Source organism: Dermochelys coriacea, chromosome 9, assembly GCF_009764565.3.
Source record: "Dermochelys coriacea isolate rDerCor1 chromosome 9, rDerCor1.pri.v4, whole genome shotgun sequence".
In the NCBI taxonomy this organism is placed as follows: Eukaryota; Metazoa; Chordata; order Testudines; family Dermochelyidae; genus Dermochelys; species Dermochelys coriacea.
Window position 1 is genome coordinate 86,270,951 of NC_050076.1, and position 17,211 is coordinate 86,288,161.

Genomic DNA, 17,211 nt, shown 5'->3' on the forward strand with positions numbered 1-17,211 from the left:
CTTGTGACATAATGACCTAAAAATATGCAGAAAGCTGTCTGAGAAAGGAACAAACTTGAAAACTGGTCTCTGGATACTTATTTTCCAGCAAGTTTTTAAGTTGCATAAATATTGGCAATGTCTGTTCTTACAAAACATTGACATCACTTATAAACATTGAATCATTTCATTTCCCTTGATTTTTCTCTCAATCCTTTCTGGGATATAGAGGTTGAAATAACACAACTTTCCTAATGTTTTTACGTAGGCTTGTCTCTTTGCCTTATAAGTGCTCTCTTATTCATGTGCCTAGAGACATCCGTAATAATCTTGGAAAGAAATTTGGTGAGTAGTTGGTGTACTGAATGCATTTTCCTGTCTGCTTAACTCAGTCCTTTCTTTGCAGCAATATCTGTTTTTGTTTCAATATCTTTAATTTCTTCCTCTGAATCTTTGTTTCAAAAACAAAAAGTAAAATAGACTTTTAGTTCTAGTATTTGCTATTGATCATGGTAATAACCTATCTTTTTGTAATGTGTAAAACTGGATTTTCACTAACCTTTTGTGAATATTTACCATGATCTCTAAAATGCATAGATTTGTCTAATGATAAACAAATTCCAGAAACTTCCTTGGTTATCCATATTTGGCTTTTTTGTGGGTGGAAGGTTTCAGTATCTTCTTCTGAAAGAATTTAAACTTTGAATGTTCATTCTAAGAGTGAAATCCTGGCCCCGTTTGAAGTCAAAGGGAATTTTGCCACTGACTTCACTGGACCCAGGATTTTACCCTAAGTGTTCATTTAAAACTCCCTCTTATTTAAACTTTTAAGTTCATTTAAACTTTTTCACACATTCAAAATTTTAGTCTTTCTTTACAAAAGTAAATTCTTTCAGCCTACACTCCACTTGCTCACTAAAAAGATTTACTATTGTATATTCATTATTCCCATTTATTTCACTATAACTGGACATTTTTGTAAATGCAGCTTCTTTATCTAAAATGTTCATTTTTCTATTTATGCTGTTTTACAACCAATGCAAACATAGGCAAGTCTTTTGAAATAACCAAGGAACTAATCCAATTCATATGCTTTTGAATGTTTCGTTGTCCCTCTGAGGTTTTTTTACTAACAAAATCTCTTGCTAGTGGAAATAACTGTTAAATTGATGCTTCCTTGCAATTAAATTGCACAGGTTAAAATTTCTGGGCAAACGCACTTAAAATAAGTTTTAAAATTATATTTTGGAATTCTAATTGCTTATGCAATACTTCCTCTGGTCTAACTATTGAAATCTAGAGCAGTACATTTAATTCTTGGTGAATAGATTTTGTCCTAGCTTCTAGAGCTATAACCTATGCCGCCTCTTTTTCCATTCTTTAACTGTCAACTTAATTTAAGCTTTGATAATAAAACTAAGAGCAATTATTGGAAAAATTAAATCTCTTGCCTGCCATTTATTCCATTTGTGTGCCATTTAAAAATTAGTCATAAATTGCTGGCCTCTCTGATGTCCCAGAATTAATGCCCTATTTTAGGCTTTCTTCGAAGGATTTAGTTGCTAGAGAATAAAAAGATGCATATCAAAACTGTCTCTGAAGCTTTTAATTGAACATCAAAGCTAGACTGTTGTAACTATTAGTTATTACCTACCATAGATGGTAATGCTTATGTAAGTAAGCAATGACATTACTTGTACTATATATTTTTCCAAACGTTTGGACAACTGAACTATAAAAGTTCTGTAACTTGTAACTAGTAATATAAAGTGTGCTGTTGGCTTATGAGAGAGGACTTTGATGTTTGTACTGTAACAATTCCTCCCAAACTGAATGAGCTCTCGTCTAGACAGCTAGCATATTGATGAATAAGCTTTGTTTCAAAACTGAAAAAAATGAACCGACTAACATGGAGCAAAATCCAGTGGGAACGCTGAAAATGTAGCTATCAGAAGGCAACAGACAATAGCTATGATTATTGTTGTTTAGATTGTTAGTACTGAAAATGTGCTAGTTTCTTTTTAAACAGAGGGTAGTACAGTTCCACTGAAAATATAGTTCCTGCCTCAAGAAATGGAGGCTCCACTATACTGTCTCCAAAATAAATAGTGTGTAGGCAAAAGGCAAAAGACACTAACACTTAATTAGGCTTTGCAGTACAACATTTTTTTTTCCTAAACTGATGTAATGTAGTATATTACTAGGTTTTTTCCCTAAGTGTTCTAGGATTACAAAATGTCATCTTTTTCATAAAACAAGGATTTTTACTCCGAGATACAATGTGAACTTTGTCATACTTAGGAGTAATTCCTACTTGGCTAGCCTTGAGAATGTCCTTGATGGTTTCATGGGTACAAGACATTTGTAGTCTCCCCTTCCCCTCCTTCCCCCCTCTCCAAAAAAAGACGCATGGAAAAATAGACAATGAAAGCATAAGCTTAGATGTCAGCACCAGGACTCATTTTGTAACCAAATGAAATCAATATCTAGACATTCTGCTGGTCTGAAATGACTGTTTATACCACAGCATATATTACACATAATATATATCATAAAGTTTAGATGGCATGAGTTTGGGATGGTCACATTACTGATGAGTAGAAAAGCCTTAGTTGTACATATCATCCCATAAGTGCCAATAAGACCTTTAAATCACAAAATATTGTGTTTTTATACTTGTCTCATGTTTCAAGAAAAGCTAATATAGCAATTCTCAGAACATGTTGTGTGTGGCTTTTTAAAGTATTGGAACTTTTCCCATTGTCTACACTTACCAAGGGGATTGACGTGCAGCGATCTATGCTTCGGTGGTCGATTTAGCGGGTCTAGTGAAAACCCGCTAAATTGACCGCAGATCACTCTCCCGTCAACTCCTTTACTCCCCCATCTCTTCTCGATCTGGTAGAGTTGATGGGAGAGCATCTCCTGTCAACATCGCGTAGTATGGACCCTGCGGTAAGTAGGTCTAAGCTATGTCAATTTGAGTTGCGCTATTCACGTAACTCAAATTGCGTAGCTTAAATAGATTTTTCCTGTAGTGTAGACAAGGCCTTAGTTACTATAGGCAGGTCTACAGAGAAGTGCTACAACTGTGCTGCTTTAGCGCATCTGGTGACCATGCTCTATGCACAGAGGAGAGTGCTCTCACATCAGCATAATTACTCCACCTCTGCAAGAGGTGGAAGCTATGTTGGCAGGAGAATGTCTCTCGCCAACATAGTGCCAGCGTGGACAGCGCTTAGGTCGCTGTAACTTGCATTGCTCAGGGGATGTCTCTTCTTCTTTTTTTTTTTTTTTTTTTTTTTCCCCCACACCCCTGCATGATGTAAGTTAGACCAACTTAGTAGTGTAGACCTGCCCTATGAATCCAACTATCTAAGGGTCAGAGGGAGAAGAAATTTATAACTAATAATCTGTTAGAAAATTTAGGGCATTTTAAATCTAAAAATAACTATCCTTGAAGACAGGTTTCAGAGTAGCAGCTGTGTTGGTCTTTATTCGGAAAAAGAGAGTACTTGTGGCACCTTAGAGACTAACCAATTTATTTGAGCTGTAGCCCATGAAAGCTTATGCTCAAATAAATTTGTTAGTCTCTAAGGTGCCACAAGTACTCCTTATCCTTGGAGAGATAACAAACTTAAAAGTCGTAACACTTATAGGTATAGAAAAGATACCACTGATGCAGAACTAAATCTTAGCCACACTTGGGGCTGTAAAAACATAATATGACTTTGGGGAGTGGAATGAGTGAGACACACATACCACATTTGGGGCAGAAGAAGGAAATCTCTAACTACACTGTTACGTTAGAGGCAGGAATCCATGGGGTGGTTGGAGGCAATCCAGCCTGGTCTACCTTCCCTCTCTCTCTCCTTTAAGATAAGCATATCCTGCCTATGGTTACCATAAGTGCTTAATTTGTGCCAGGGTTGAGCACTGGCACCTCTAGGCTTGGCAGTTCATAGCCCTGGCAAAACTTCTTGGCTTGCTGTCAGTTATGAAAGAAAAAAAAAATTGCTTTAGCACTGGCACAAAATTGGTTGAGCCCTGGCGCCTTTTCTATTACCAATTAAGCACTGGTTACAGTACATCCCGGGGGTTGGAGGGGACGGGACCTGCGGGAATAGAAAAGTACATCCCGGGGGTTGGAGGGAACGGGACCTGCAGGAATAGAAAAGTTGTTTTGTATCCCTGAACATTGGCTGATGCATGTTCTAATGGCTCACAACTTTAACCTCAGTCATACCTGGTTGATCATGTGCCAGAGGTGCACAGTCATATGGGTAATTTCAGTAGATTTCCATAGAGTTTAAGGCCCGAAGGGATCATTTGATCATTTAGTCTGACCTCCTGCTTATCACAGGGCATTAACTTTCCCACATAACCCCTGTATTGACTAAAGCATGACCGAACATGTTCAAAGTACAAGACTAAAATTTGAGTAACTTGTATATTTTGTGACTTTGATGAAAACTTACTCTGATTCATTTAAATAGAAGATAAGAGTAGTGACACCATCTTCCTTCTCAAAAGGATAGGGGAGAACATAGATTCATAGATACTAAGGTCAGAAGGGACAATTCTGATCATCTAGTCTGACCTCCTGCACAGTGCAGGCATGAATTTATCTTCACTCTTTAAGTACATAAATAGCACGTTACAGTTTTGGCTTCTACATTTAATATTTTTACTTTACTTGGTACACAATCTTATCAGTCTCTCTTCTCTCCATTTTACTGTAGAGTGAATCATCATTGAAGAAAACCCAGTCATTACTTTTAGATATCCTGTAAGTATCTTAACATTTATTTATTAAAGGCAAAAAGTTACAAGTATTTTTCTTTCTTTATTTTAAGTTTGGACTTGTTTTCATCAAATTCTATGGCATTTTTGGATATCCAGCTGATCTCGTTAGAATGGAAGTCTCTCTCAAACTACTACATACTTTACAAATTAGCTAAGTCCTCTATTTAAACTTTTTTTTTTTTTTAACTACTGAATCTGAGTGGAAATTTCCACAAAATGCAGCATGAGGGGGGTGTGTGTGTATGGCTTGAACATTGCACTGCTAGTTTATAGAAGCAAGGTCAGCAACTGCAGATCTTTGTTGCAAAAGAGGTAACACCCATTTGCTCTTGGGGCATTTTGTCAACTCAGCTTTTTTTCTTTCAAATAAATGTTCTGAAATCTCTATCAGAATTTAGGTGCCTAAAATATTTCAATACTTTACTTTTTTCATTTAAAAGTTTTAATGGAGGTACAGGTTAATACCTAGATCAGCTCAGAAGAGAATACTGAAACACATCTGATATTTAAGATCAAGCCTTTTATCCATGTGTGGCAAAAATGACTGAAGATGGCAAGCCTTCTCCACTTCCTTTTAAGTGTGACAAAAGATCAGATTCAGGATTACTACACCTAACCCCTAAATTTAAATTTGGATAGTTTTAGCCAAAACATTATGTGAAACTGGATAGCGGGCATTTTATAGTAATTGCAGTCTATTCTTCTGGTACAATAATCATATTTTGGTTTTAAAAAGCAGATAACCTTGACAGCAGTGATTTAAAAAAAAAAATTATCAAGAAGTTTCATAATAAATCATGGAAGAACTAAAACTTTATTATTAATTATCATTATTTTATTTATTATTATAGTAGTGCCTAAATTAAGGGCCTATTGTGTTAGACAGTCCTTGCCTCAAAGAGCCGACAATCTAGTTTAAGACCAAGATGCAACAGTGGGTTTAATAAACAATGGGAAAGTGTTGGAAGGAGAATGAGAGGCAAATGGCAGTAATGTTAATATAGACCATCTGTGTGCATAACTCGGTTTCCGTGTATTTTACAATACAAATCCAACTACAGAAGCCCACTGTACAAGGGTAACTAGTACTTTGATATTACATCAGTGGGTGCCAGACAAAACCCTAATGCAGGTAGAATGTGTTCATTTTAAATTAGTTAATACATAAATCATCTTAAAATGTTTGTTTTGGGCCATATGATTCAGATAAGTATGAGTTATAGTAAATGTAAGGATTCTTAATAAAGTGCCTAACGGATTTAGTATTCGTTGCTATCCCCTGTAATTCTTCAGTATACTTACACAATGAAAGTACCTATACAGTGTAACTTAATCACTCTTTTCATTGTTTTGGGGGCATTGTACAAACTGTTTAAATACCCATGTTAAAATTAATACTATAGCAGCCTATGCTTTTTCTACAATCTTTATTCCAGTTTAGAATTGTACTTATCTTGGTACCAATACTTAAGTATACCTTTCTTTTATGTTTGCTAATTTGTCTCCAGATCTTCTTACATATTAAGGGTCAAGCGTTGCTGAAAAAAGCAGTGTTGGCATTTGAAAATGGGGAAAGAATGTGTTAGATGTCAATCCATTCAATCTCAAATATTTGTCAAGGGAATTGAGTAGATTTGTAAATTCTCAGGTCCCAGTTCTGCCGCTTTTACTCAGGCTGAGCAGTACTTGCTCAACAAATAGTCATGCTGCTTTCAGTGGGACTGCTTGTGGAGTAAGGCAATGAAATTGTGCCTTTAAGTTTGCATTAGCCTGCTGTAATCTATACTCTGGTTCGCTCACTATGCTATGTTGCATGCTTTTGTCTCTTGAAAATACTGAGAATTCCCTTCTTAGTGCTGATTTTATCACACTGTGTGGTGTTTAACTGCCATGCACTGGAGCTTTAGTCCTAGCATTTCTGCTTATTTTTATGTATAACCTAAGCTAATTCAGAACACTCCAGCTGAAGTAACTGGAATGAAATTATCAGCATGTCATTTAAGACAAATAGTATAATAAATGTCTGCCATTCATTTGAAGAGACTGAAGTTTGGAGTGCAAAACAGATGTTTAGGGCTTTCTTCGAAAAACTTATTTATGTAAGACCTATTTTAACCTAATGGAGCTAATGTACAGTAACTTGGGTGTAATGCACATAAATGGCAGTTCAAATAGTTGCTGGTAATACAGTGAGAATTATTCTGTTATGCTGTGTTTGCTGAGTAGCTACTCTGGTGCACTTTTTACAGTATCAGTATAGTGAAACCTGTCTTAAGGAACCACTCAGTAAATAGCTGCTTATACTTCACTAAGGTGGCCATCTAATAAAAGTGAAGCATAACTCTACTCAAATTTATTGATATTATGAGGTGAGTTTTAGGATGGGAGGTTAGTTAAAGCAACTGATTTAAGTGGATAAGACAGACAGATGTCACTGTATCTAAATCTTGGTGAGAAAACATGTAATTCACTCCGGGGGGGAGAACATCTGTATTTTGTCAGAATTCGGCTTAGTACTTATGACTCACTCAATTTATTTGCTAAATATGCAATTCTTAAAATTCTGTAGAAGGAAAGCACTACTTATCTCCTACCAGATGGCATGGCATGTACCTACAAATCTCTCATGCATTATTTCATTCAATGAGACTATGCTTATACATAATAGATACTATACGTGTTGCTGTGTGCTAAAGAAATTGTAATTTTTCATATTAATAATGGGTGTTGCTGGTGCTTGTTGTGCTGTTATTGGCAGTTGTCACTTATTAAAATAAATAAATAAATTGAAATTTTAGTCACGCTCCCTCACCTAAGGTGGTGAATATATATATATATATATATATATACACTAAATTCCTTGCTGCGTCTATACATTCTCCATTCTTGATGGTGCCCTGAGAGAATTCCCACATCATCAAGTCTCTGTTAATCAGATCTCCATCTTCCAGGTGGGGAGAGGATAGGCCTTGCCCTAAACCAGTCAGCACTGCTCCCTAATGTGTTAGAGGAGCTGTTTTGGTAGGTGCTCCCTTTCCTTTGCTTCCCTGGGGCTGTGTGCATTGCCTCCACAGCACTTGCAACCTTCATCTGACCAGGAAACAAGGGTTAAATACTGTAGTTGAACCCATCTCTCCCACATGTCAATGCAGAATACTAGTGTTAGGCCACTGAGTTAGCCCAAACTAAAGTGGGATTTTAATTTTTTTGTGTGTGGTGTTTTTTTTTTTTTTTAACCCATTAGTCCTCTCACAGACCTAATTTTTACAGTCCCTACTCAGGAGAGATTCCTGTGGAATCAGTCAAATACTTCAGGATTTGATTCTGGTTTTATTATGGAAGGTGAGTTGGACTTTTTCTTCCAGAAGTCCTTACATTTGTGTATTAGAGTAATTGCCTTACAAATCAAGTCTGTGTAAGCTGTGCACAGAAGCTGTGCAAATTCAAATAGAGCTTCTCAGGCCGGTTTTAAAGTAAAAGCAATTACCCAGGTGGTGATAGAAGGGGAGCTATATGAATCTTGTGTATTAATTAAGTCTACAGTGTGGGGTTTTATTTTATTTTGAGGAGTCTCAGTAAATACGCTGTATTCTGAACACTGAGTCGATCAATATAACTTATTTCTGAAAGTCATAAAAAACTAACACATTTGAGCATAAGCTTTTGTGAGCTACAGCTCACTTCATCGGATGCATTCCTAAAAAAAATTAGTACTACCATATCTTCCTACCCCTAGTACAAATATTTAAGAAATAACTACTGGCCTTTGACCATAGTTATGCAACTTCAGGATTGCAGCTTTAGGATTGCTCAACTAGCTTAGAAACACAATATTTTGATATATATAAAGGACACAGTGCACTTTAAAAGACCAGAATTATTTAAACAGAGACAAAGGGGGCAGAGGGGGGAACATACAAGAGTAAATATTTGTGAAGGTAAAAAACAGGGAAAAAATTCCTCTCAGTCTTCAAAACCAATTGTTCGTGTGCCTCTCAAACCAGTTACTTCAGCCTCCTTTGTCTTGCTGCATGTTGGGGTGAAATCATAAAGGACTGAAGCTAATGGACTGATTCCTGGTGTCACTAATTTGTTAAACTTTCTTTTTCTTTCCTGCTGTCTGCTTGGCTGTGATCTTCACTCACAGGTGTCTGACTTCCAAAGGTTACTAATGTTTTAAATGTTACTCTAAAACTGAGCTATCTAAGCTTCGCTTACTGTTGTTTCCTTGACTGTACTGCCACTTGTTGCTGCTTCTGCTCTTACCTTCTTCAGAGAACCAAGATTCTCTGAACCCAAAGGAAAACTTTATTGAACTATCCACTATGAAACTTAGACTAGATGTATGTGCCATTTTCTTGCTCCCTGTGTACTTCTTAATATCTGTGTACAGTGCCCTTGTATTTATTCCATGGTATTTTCTTACCAATGCTAAGAAGAAAAAGGCTATGGCAAAACGCTTAAAAGCAAAACCCATCTCGGACAAGCCCGGAAGTCCGTTCCGTTCTGTTACTCATCTTGAGTCACTAGCAACCATAGACATTCCTGGAGCAGACACTTTGGATAAGTTGTTTGACCATGCTGTAGCAAAGTTTGGGAAGAAGGACTGCCTTGGGACCAGAGAAATACTGAGTGAAGAGAATGAAATGCAACCTAATGGGAAAGTATTTAAAAAGGTAATCTTTAAAGTTTTTTGAATTCTTGAAGTCTGTAATATCAAAAGCTTTGTCTTAACGATAAAGTATCTATTGCAGGCCCCCTTTACACTCCTTACAATTTACATTTTATGGTGTAAAACTGGATATTTAACCTTAGCTCAAGAAAGGAAGCTATAATACATGCTGTTAATATTTTTCTTCAGCAAAAAAATTGAGATTGTATTTGCTAGTATGTTTTCCACACCAGCTCACGGAATAGGTGCAAACATATACCAACAGCTTAGTGTCACTATCACAAAACTATTCTACTCTTTTTTACCAGTTAATCCTAGGAAACTATAGATGGTTAAACTATGAAGAAGTTAACCAGAGAGTGAATCATTTAGGGAGAGGACTAGCTGCACAAGGATTAAAGCCAAAAAGTGCCATTGCCATATTCTGTGAAACCCGAGTGGAGTGGATGATTGCAGCACAAACCTGCTTCAAATACAACTTTCCTCGTGAGTGTTAAAGTTGCATTTGCATTAACTATATTTCTAGAAAAATTTCTTCAGTCAATTCAGTTCTTTGTCTAGTACATCTGCATATTTCTGGGATAGCATTTGTTTAAAAACAAATTCTGGAAGAAAGTGAAAAGTCCCAATTTGTGTTCAGCTTTCTAATAAACTGTTATACATAGCAGCAATCCCCCAAATCAGCAAGCAGCTGTAGTCTGACTGACTAATTTGTACTGCTTATTATACAGTAGATTTTTTTTTTTTTAAGAATTCAGAACTGACTCACTTTTTGGAGGGCAGGAAAGAGCGATTAATATGGACCCTTTGACTTGTTTATCAAATCTATATGGCTAACTAATTTTTCTCATAACTGAAACACGCAGCAATGCTATTTCTTTGATTGCTTCTGTCACTTGACATGTTGGGGGGAGAGACTGGATGTTGGGTGGAATGGAGAAATGTTATGGTAGCTGAAATACGCAAAGCAGCTTCTGAGGATGCTTGTGATTGTTTAAACCCTCCACCTTATTTTAATCAATATACAAGACAGTACTTTTGAAAGAAAAATAGCAGTCCCGAGTATATTAATACACCAAAAAATCATTGTGAAGCGGTTAGGGCTGTTGCACACCCCCACACACACACACACTCGTGCTCTCTCTCGCTCTCTTTCGTTATTGCGTCTATCCAACACAGACCATGCACCACAATTCTGCCCTCCTTTCATTTTTCTGCATTCACTGACCCCCCTCTTCTCCCCAACTCTATTTGTTGTGAACGTTTGGAATGGTTGGTTGTGTGGGGAAAGGAAGATTTGGCAAAGGAGGTTTGCTGGAGGGCTATTAAAGGGGGTGATGGAATGCTGGCACCCATAGGGAAATATAATTAAGATTGTAGTGCAGGGGTCCCCAACGCGGTGCTCGCAGGCGCAATGGCACCCGCTGGGGCAGTTGTGTGCACCTGCAGGACACCGCACTACTGAAATGCCGCAGCCAAGCGCGGCCGCCAGAGAACCACCTGCCGAAATGCCGCTTCGGCGGCAATGCTTCTTTCCATGGTTGCTTCTCAGCGGCATTTAGGCGGTCTGGCACCCACCACAGTCTTTTGGGAATAGGAATGTGCTAATCCCACAGAAAGGTTGCGGACCACTGTTGTAGCATGTGGTCTGTGGAATACAATAGCTGTAGTAATAAGGTGTGTGCATGTGGTGGCGGATATGTACTGTTAAGTGGCTTAACTTTTTTTCCATTTTCTTGCTTTTTGTGGCTTTGTCAGGTAGATGCAAGTGTAGTAATCCTAACTACTACATAACAAGATTTTGAGTATTAATTCCCTATTTTAATGCTTTATTGGAGGTGATGCCTTACACTGAACACCTGTTCTCTTGGAGAATTAATTAGTAAATGTGAAATCCAGTCTACCTCTTCTCTGGTATGAAGCTTTAAGAATGGTTTATAGAAGAAGAAAAATAGAGGAGATCCTCAGGACTCTGCTCTCCCAACGTTTTTGTTTGTTTGTTTTTTCCCTTTCTCTGTGTGAAACTGGAAAGAACACAGATTTGTTTTCAGTTGCTTATGTGATTTTATGACTAAAATTACACTTTCCTCTTTCCATAAAACTATTATTACCATAAACTCCTTGCTTCATAAAATTCCATCATGGAAAAACTAAAAGCTGCTTTTATTCCTCAGTGGAAAAGGATTGCAGTTGAAAAGTACTCCTTCCCCTGTCTGCCCCTCCCCCTCCTCCATGCTGACTAAATTATATAAATACAAAAGCTTTTGGTTTGTATCATTCTGCTGTTAAACTTATTTTTATTTATAAAACAGTTGTTACTTTATATGCCACTCTTGGTGAAGAGGCAGTAACCTATGGTCTGAATGAATCTGGAGCATCATATCTAATCACTAGTGTAGAACTTCTAGAGAGTAAACTTAAGGTAAGCTGGGAACAACTGTTTTGTCAACTGTATTTCACCGTAATCTTACAATATGCAGTACTGTAAGTACTAAATTTCCTCTTTGTTCAACAGACTGCATTGTCAGAGATCCACGGTCTCAAACATATCATTTATGTCGATAAGAAGACTATCAATAAATCTGAATACCCTGAAGGACTAGAGATTCATAGTATGCAGACAGTAGAAGAACTAGGAGCCAAACCAGAAAATTGTAAGTGAACCAAATCAGGATTACCCAAGCAGTCCAGTAAGTTATTGAACTTGATTTGGAGGGATATGTATGGGAGGAGAAATATCCATTTAACCTGAAAAGGAACGGGCATTTACTGTAGAAAAATTACCAGTCCAACTCAACATTTTTTTAAATAAGTAGGAAATTAAAAGTAAAATATTTGAGTCTTTTATCTTAATGTTACGTTGTCCCAAGTGGATTTCGTTTCAGCTTAAACTAAGTTTAATTTTAGAATGTGACTGGCATGGTGTGGCTGAGCTCACTTTCTAAAATAAGGGAAGGTCATACAGAATTACAGTCAGGCTTGGTTATTTGGTTTTGGTTTGTTTTAATGAACGTTTTAAAAACTTCATCACTTTTTTTTCTTCTTTCCTGATGTCAGGGATGAGCATTTGTTTTAGAAAAGTCTTTGACCAATTTTTGTAGCTAGAAGACCCCCGAAGCCAGGGGGATAAGCATTGGACTCCCTCCTCCAGTCATTGAGAACTACAGTTGGCTGGCTGGAGTAAGAAACCAGCTTCCTTAAGGAGGAAGTGAGCAATCATGAGGATTTGCTTCCTGACACCCTGGTCTACAGTCCCTGCCAGGCAGCTCCTCTGTGTTACTGGAAAGGAGAAGATGTGAGTAGTTAAAGGAGTTGGTTGGCAGGAACCGGAGGCTTATGCAAGAAAGTACACATTCAGTAGAGCTGCTTACTCTGGTAAGCTGCTGATTTCTTGAACTTGTTGCCAGCACCAAAAGGCTAGAAGTAGGTTTGGGTTTTTTTGTGAACTCCCCCAAATGTCCTCCCACTCCTACCTTTGCTCCCCTTTCTGCTGCAAAGTAATCAGCCTGAGGGTTATGGTTTTCACAATAACCAGGACAAAAGAGAATAAATGTCAAGGCAACAAACTGGGTTAAAACAAGTTTAGTTTATTTTCATAAGTTTAGTAGCTCAATATATACTGGCTTCTGGGTCTGTAAAACTCACTTTCCACCAAGTGTGAGACTTTTCAAGGCATCCTGACTTCGAAATATTTAAAAACAAACAAACCATATGTTTTAGCCTCTACAGCCCTGGCTTTAGAGCTGTTGCTAATAGGAAACTTGATATGAGTTTATCCCTCATCACTCAAAAGTATGAGCCTCTTTTGCACTTCTCCCAGGCATTATTTTAAAGGGTTTGACTAGAACTTCATTAGGTTTGGCCAGTGAAACTTTGCAATGACATTACACTTCCAGCCAAATCTATCTCCAACTTGCCCTATTGCCTTGATTGAATATGCTGGTGCTTGTTGTTCCTAATGGGATCTGCTAATTTTTTTTTTCTTTTTCCTGGACTGTTTACCAGAAGAGCATCACTAACTTTGTTTGTCAGCGTCTTATGAAGACCAGTTAACTTAGTTTAGTCTTTCTGGAGCTTTGATTTCATCTCTTAGTTTGTCCAAGAAGTAATCACATCCTGCTAAAGTCCATGTGAATGACTCTTTTTTTCCCTCTCTCTCTCTCCTCCCCCCTTCTACCTTTTGTAGTAGACATCCCTCCAAGCAAACCTGTTCCCACAGACCTGGCTTTAATAATGTATACTAGTGGGTCTACTGGGAGACCTAAAGGAGTGATAATGATTCATAAGAACTTGATAGCTGGAATGACAGGCCAGTGTGAGAGAATACCTGAATTAGGGTAAGAAATGCTCAGTTGCCCCGTGTATGTATAAAATACCATTTTGTTTTATTCAACTGGAATAAATTTTCCTGGAGTCCAGAAAGCCTATCACTTGTAGAATTCTGAGATTCCTGGTGACTGTTTCTTTTAAATATATGAACTTCAGCAAATCCTGCTTTTTATCCACCAATCTTACATACATCATATGTGAACTGATATTTCTGTAATCGCTTTGAATTTATCATGCTCTTGGACACAACCGTGTCTCTCTCCAGCTCTTTAGTCCTGTTATGATTTTTCTACGACTAAATGAGATTAAAAAAGATACAGTATGGCTTCTTTAGTTACGTTTCCTCCTGAGATGTACTTTCAAGATATTCATCATAACTGATCATTATGGGGAGAGTCTGACCATATATTTTTGCACCGGGAATCTGTCTGTAGATTATTATTGGTTCCCAGTCCTTATCAGCATGAGTCCTGAGAAAGTGGAAGGCAGAGGCTGGTGGTTTCCAAGCTGAAATTTTTAAGCAGATAAGATAACTTCAAGGAATCTGTCAAAGACCTGCCTATTCCAGGGGTCTGATACAGATCCTTGTACATGTGCTGTACGCAATCTGCTTAAATACCTTGCCCACTTCAAGCTGGTTTAAAAGACCATTTTCATTTGGCAGCTAATTCGGTCTTTCATTTTTTAATTTTTATTAAGCTTATATATTGAGATGAAATGGGCAATAAAATGAACAGAGAAATATATTAAGTTTTGGCTATTCAGTAACAAAGTAATGGCAAACTTTCATGAGGGTTCTTCAGTGTGTTGAAGGATAAATTGGTATCCTTGCACCCCCTTCTCAGCAAGTTCAAGAGGGGCATGACACCTTTGTAATGACCTTTATACAAGAAACCCCTTCATTGTGGGATATGTATGTGGTTCTGCGCTGAAAGTTCTCTTTCAGACCATTTGATAGCTCTCAACTCAAGGTCACAGAATGAATGAGCTTCAGGCTCTAGTGACTGATCCACCTTCTACTAAAATCTTTTAAAATGAGGAGCTGCTATGAATTTTTTTGGGGGGCAGGGAGGAGGAGAGGAGGGATTTGAAGGTGGAAGGGCTTTGATTATCCAGCTTCAAGTAGAAGCTAGTTTCAGCCTTAACTCCGTAACTGGGATTAGAGACTTGGAAAGGAAAAAGCAGTTGGAGCACTAAGGACCTCCTGTGTTTTACTGCAAGAAGACTCCCTCTGCTAGAATCAGTGAGTGAAATCCTGACCTTGTTGAAGTTGGTGACAAAATTCCCATCAACTGCAATGGGACTTTCAAATGTTGAGCTTAGACAATTCCCAGTGTGGTTGCGTACAGGCAGTGGCGAGCTGGAGCCAGTTCGCGCAAACCGGTTGTTAAATTTTGAAGCCGGTTTAGAACCGGTTGTTAAAGAATACAAGGAACCAGATAGTGTGCTGTGAGGCAACTAGAAAGCTTTTGAATGCTGTAACAAGAAAACACTTAAGCACATGGTTAACTTTAGGCAATTTTTACTCACCCAGCGGGTCTTCGGTGGCGGGTCCTTCAGTGCTGCCGAAGTCCTGGAGCGAGTGAAGAAACTGGTTCTTCAGCTTTTGGCAGCTCATCACTGCATACAGGAGAATAGACTCCAGTACTGATCTGTTTATGATGTAGACTTTTGGAAAACTAGTAATTCTGTCTTTTTTTTTTCTTGATAATACAATACTCTGTTGCACTAGATGAAGTATTTTCAGCCCACTCTTGGATCCCTAAGTTATTATATAATCCTTGCTTTGCTAGACCCAAGGACACTTATGTTGGCTACTTACCTCTGGCTCATGTATTAGAATTGACAGCCGAAATATCCTGCATTGCCTATGGCTGCAGAATTGGATACTCCTCTCCACTCACTCTATCGGACCAGGTGAGGGGAAACTTTCAGCACAGTGGTTAAGCAAAATCTTGGTGGTTGTACTTTTATTTTTCTTGATCAGTTACTTACCGTATTGCAAAAATATGATATAAAATGCAGTTAACGTCAAAAGCGGTAGTACCTTCTCAAAACGTAACTACAAACAAAACTAAGCTCCTGGTGAAACTGTACAATAGATCTCAAAACATGCATTTCTATCTGAATTTTGAGTTTTCATTATCTTTAGGTAAAGTCAGAATTACCCATAAATTAAAAGAAAAATCAAATGACTGCACATAAGTTTTTTTCTTTCTGCCTCAGTAGATACAGTATTATCCATTGTCACAACAGGATATCAACAGGTATCAAAAGACTAATTGCACTTGATTTTTGCTATAGCTGACTATGAGTGTTAAATGTTCTCCTTTTAGTTCTAGGATTTTAAAAAAAATGATGTAACCATTGGGTAGTACACACAAGAAAATTAGTTTATGTAAAAGCTCTGCTGAGCCTGCCCTGGCCAATAATTGCTTTGTAAATCACTAGTTTGCCACTTTAGTCAGCTTTTGGTTCTCTCTTGCTTGCCTAATAGTTCTCAATGAGGTGAGACCCGTAACAGAAGATCCTCCATTAGCTGACTGAAGGGGCAGAGGCACTTGGTTGGAAATGGGTAAATGATCAATAAAAGGCTGCAATATGTATCTGCAGCCTCCAAATGTAAATAACTGAAAACATCATAAACCTGCTGAAGAATGTAATAAAGCAGAAGAGAAAATGAACACAAGTTTGTTATGCAAACTAGCCAGTAGATGCACAGCTTGGAAGCACTGAGGCACGGAGAAAACAACAAATCACATGTCAGATGGATTTGTGGGGATCATCGTAACTTGGTTCCTATTGAAAATCACCCCTTGACGTCACACCATACAAAAGAATATGCTAGAAGGATAAATAAAGAAAGCAAAAATGATGCATATAATGTGGCTTGGTCTAGCAAGCTTTGATTTCAGCCGATACTTGGCATGAGATGAGGCTGACAATACACCTTTCTGCTCCACCCCACTAAGAAAATAATAATCTGGGGAGGGAGGGGGAGAATTTCAGAAACTGCACATTAGGTTATTTCCTGTTTCTTTCTTATTCTCCCCTAACCAGTCACCAGTTTCTCAGTTTAATGTTTTCATGTTTTGTCTTTATTTCAGTCAAGTAAAATTAAGAAGGGAAGCAAAGGAGACTGTACTGTACTGAAGCCCACACTGATAGCAGCTGTGCCTGTAAGTATGAGAAGGTAGAGGACATGATTAAGGCTACATTTTAGTCATGGGTATTTGTAGTAAAAGTCATGGACAGGTCACTGGCGGCTAACAAAAATTTACAGCCCGTAACCTGTCCATGACTTGTACTATATACCCTTAACTAAAACTTGGGCCAGGGGGGCTGCAAGTGCTCTGAGGCAGGAGGGTGGGCGGCAGTGCACGGCCTGGGACCCCGCTGGTGCTGGACTGGGGTTGGAGAGGCTG

The 17,211-nt window shown here is 38.0% G+C and overlaps 1 protein-coding gene across 7 annotated transcripts in view; it reads left to right on the plus strand.

The window, feature by feature from the left end:
- Window positions 1–17,211, plus strand: part of ACSL4 (acyl-CoA synthetase long chain family member 4) — a 47,417-nt gene that overhangs the window by 19,582 nt on the left and 10,624 nt on the right. For 2 of the 7 annotated variants that reach the window (XM_038417563.2, XM_043492221.1), the window contains exons 2-9: window positions 4,722–4,768; window positions 9,222–9,461; window positions 9,766–9,943; window positions 11,770–11,879; window positions 11,973–12,111; window positions 13,644–13,794; window positions 15,580–15,703; window positions 16,894–16,965. In XM_038417563.2, the coding sequence (XP_038273491.1) occupies window positions 9,234–9,461; window positions 9,766–9,943; window positions 11,770–11,879; window positions 11,973–12,111; window positions 13,644–13,794; window positions 15,580–15,703; window positions 16,894–16,965 (1,002 nt within the window). In that variant the 5' untranslated portion in view covers window positions 4,722–4,768; window positions 9,222–9,233. Of the gene's footprint in view, window positions 1–247; window positions 325–4,721; window positions 4,769–8,508; window positions 9,462–9,765; window positions 9,944–11,769; window positions 11,880–11,972; window positions 12,112–13,643; window positions 13,795–15,579; window positions 15,704–16,893; window positions 16,966–17,211 lie in introns of those variants that run through there. The other 5 variants (XM_038417566.2, XM_043492222.1, XM_038417564.2 and 2 more) reach the window with 4 other exon arrangements.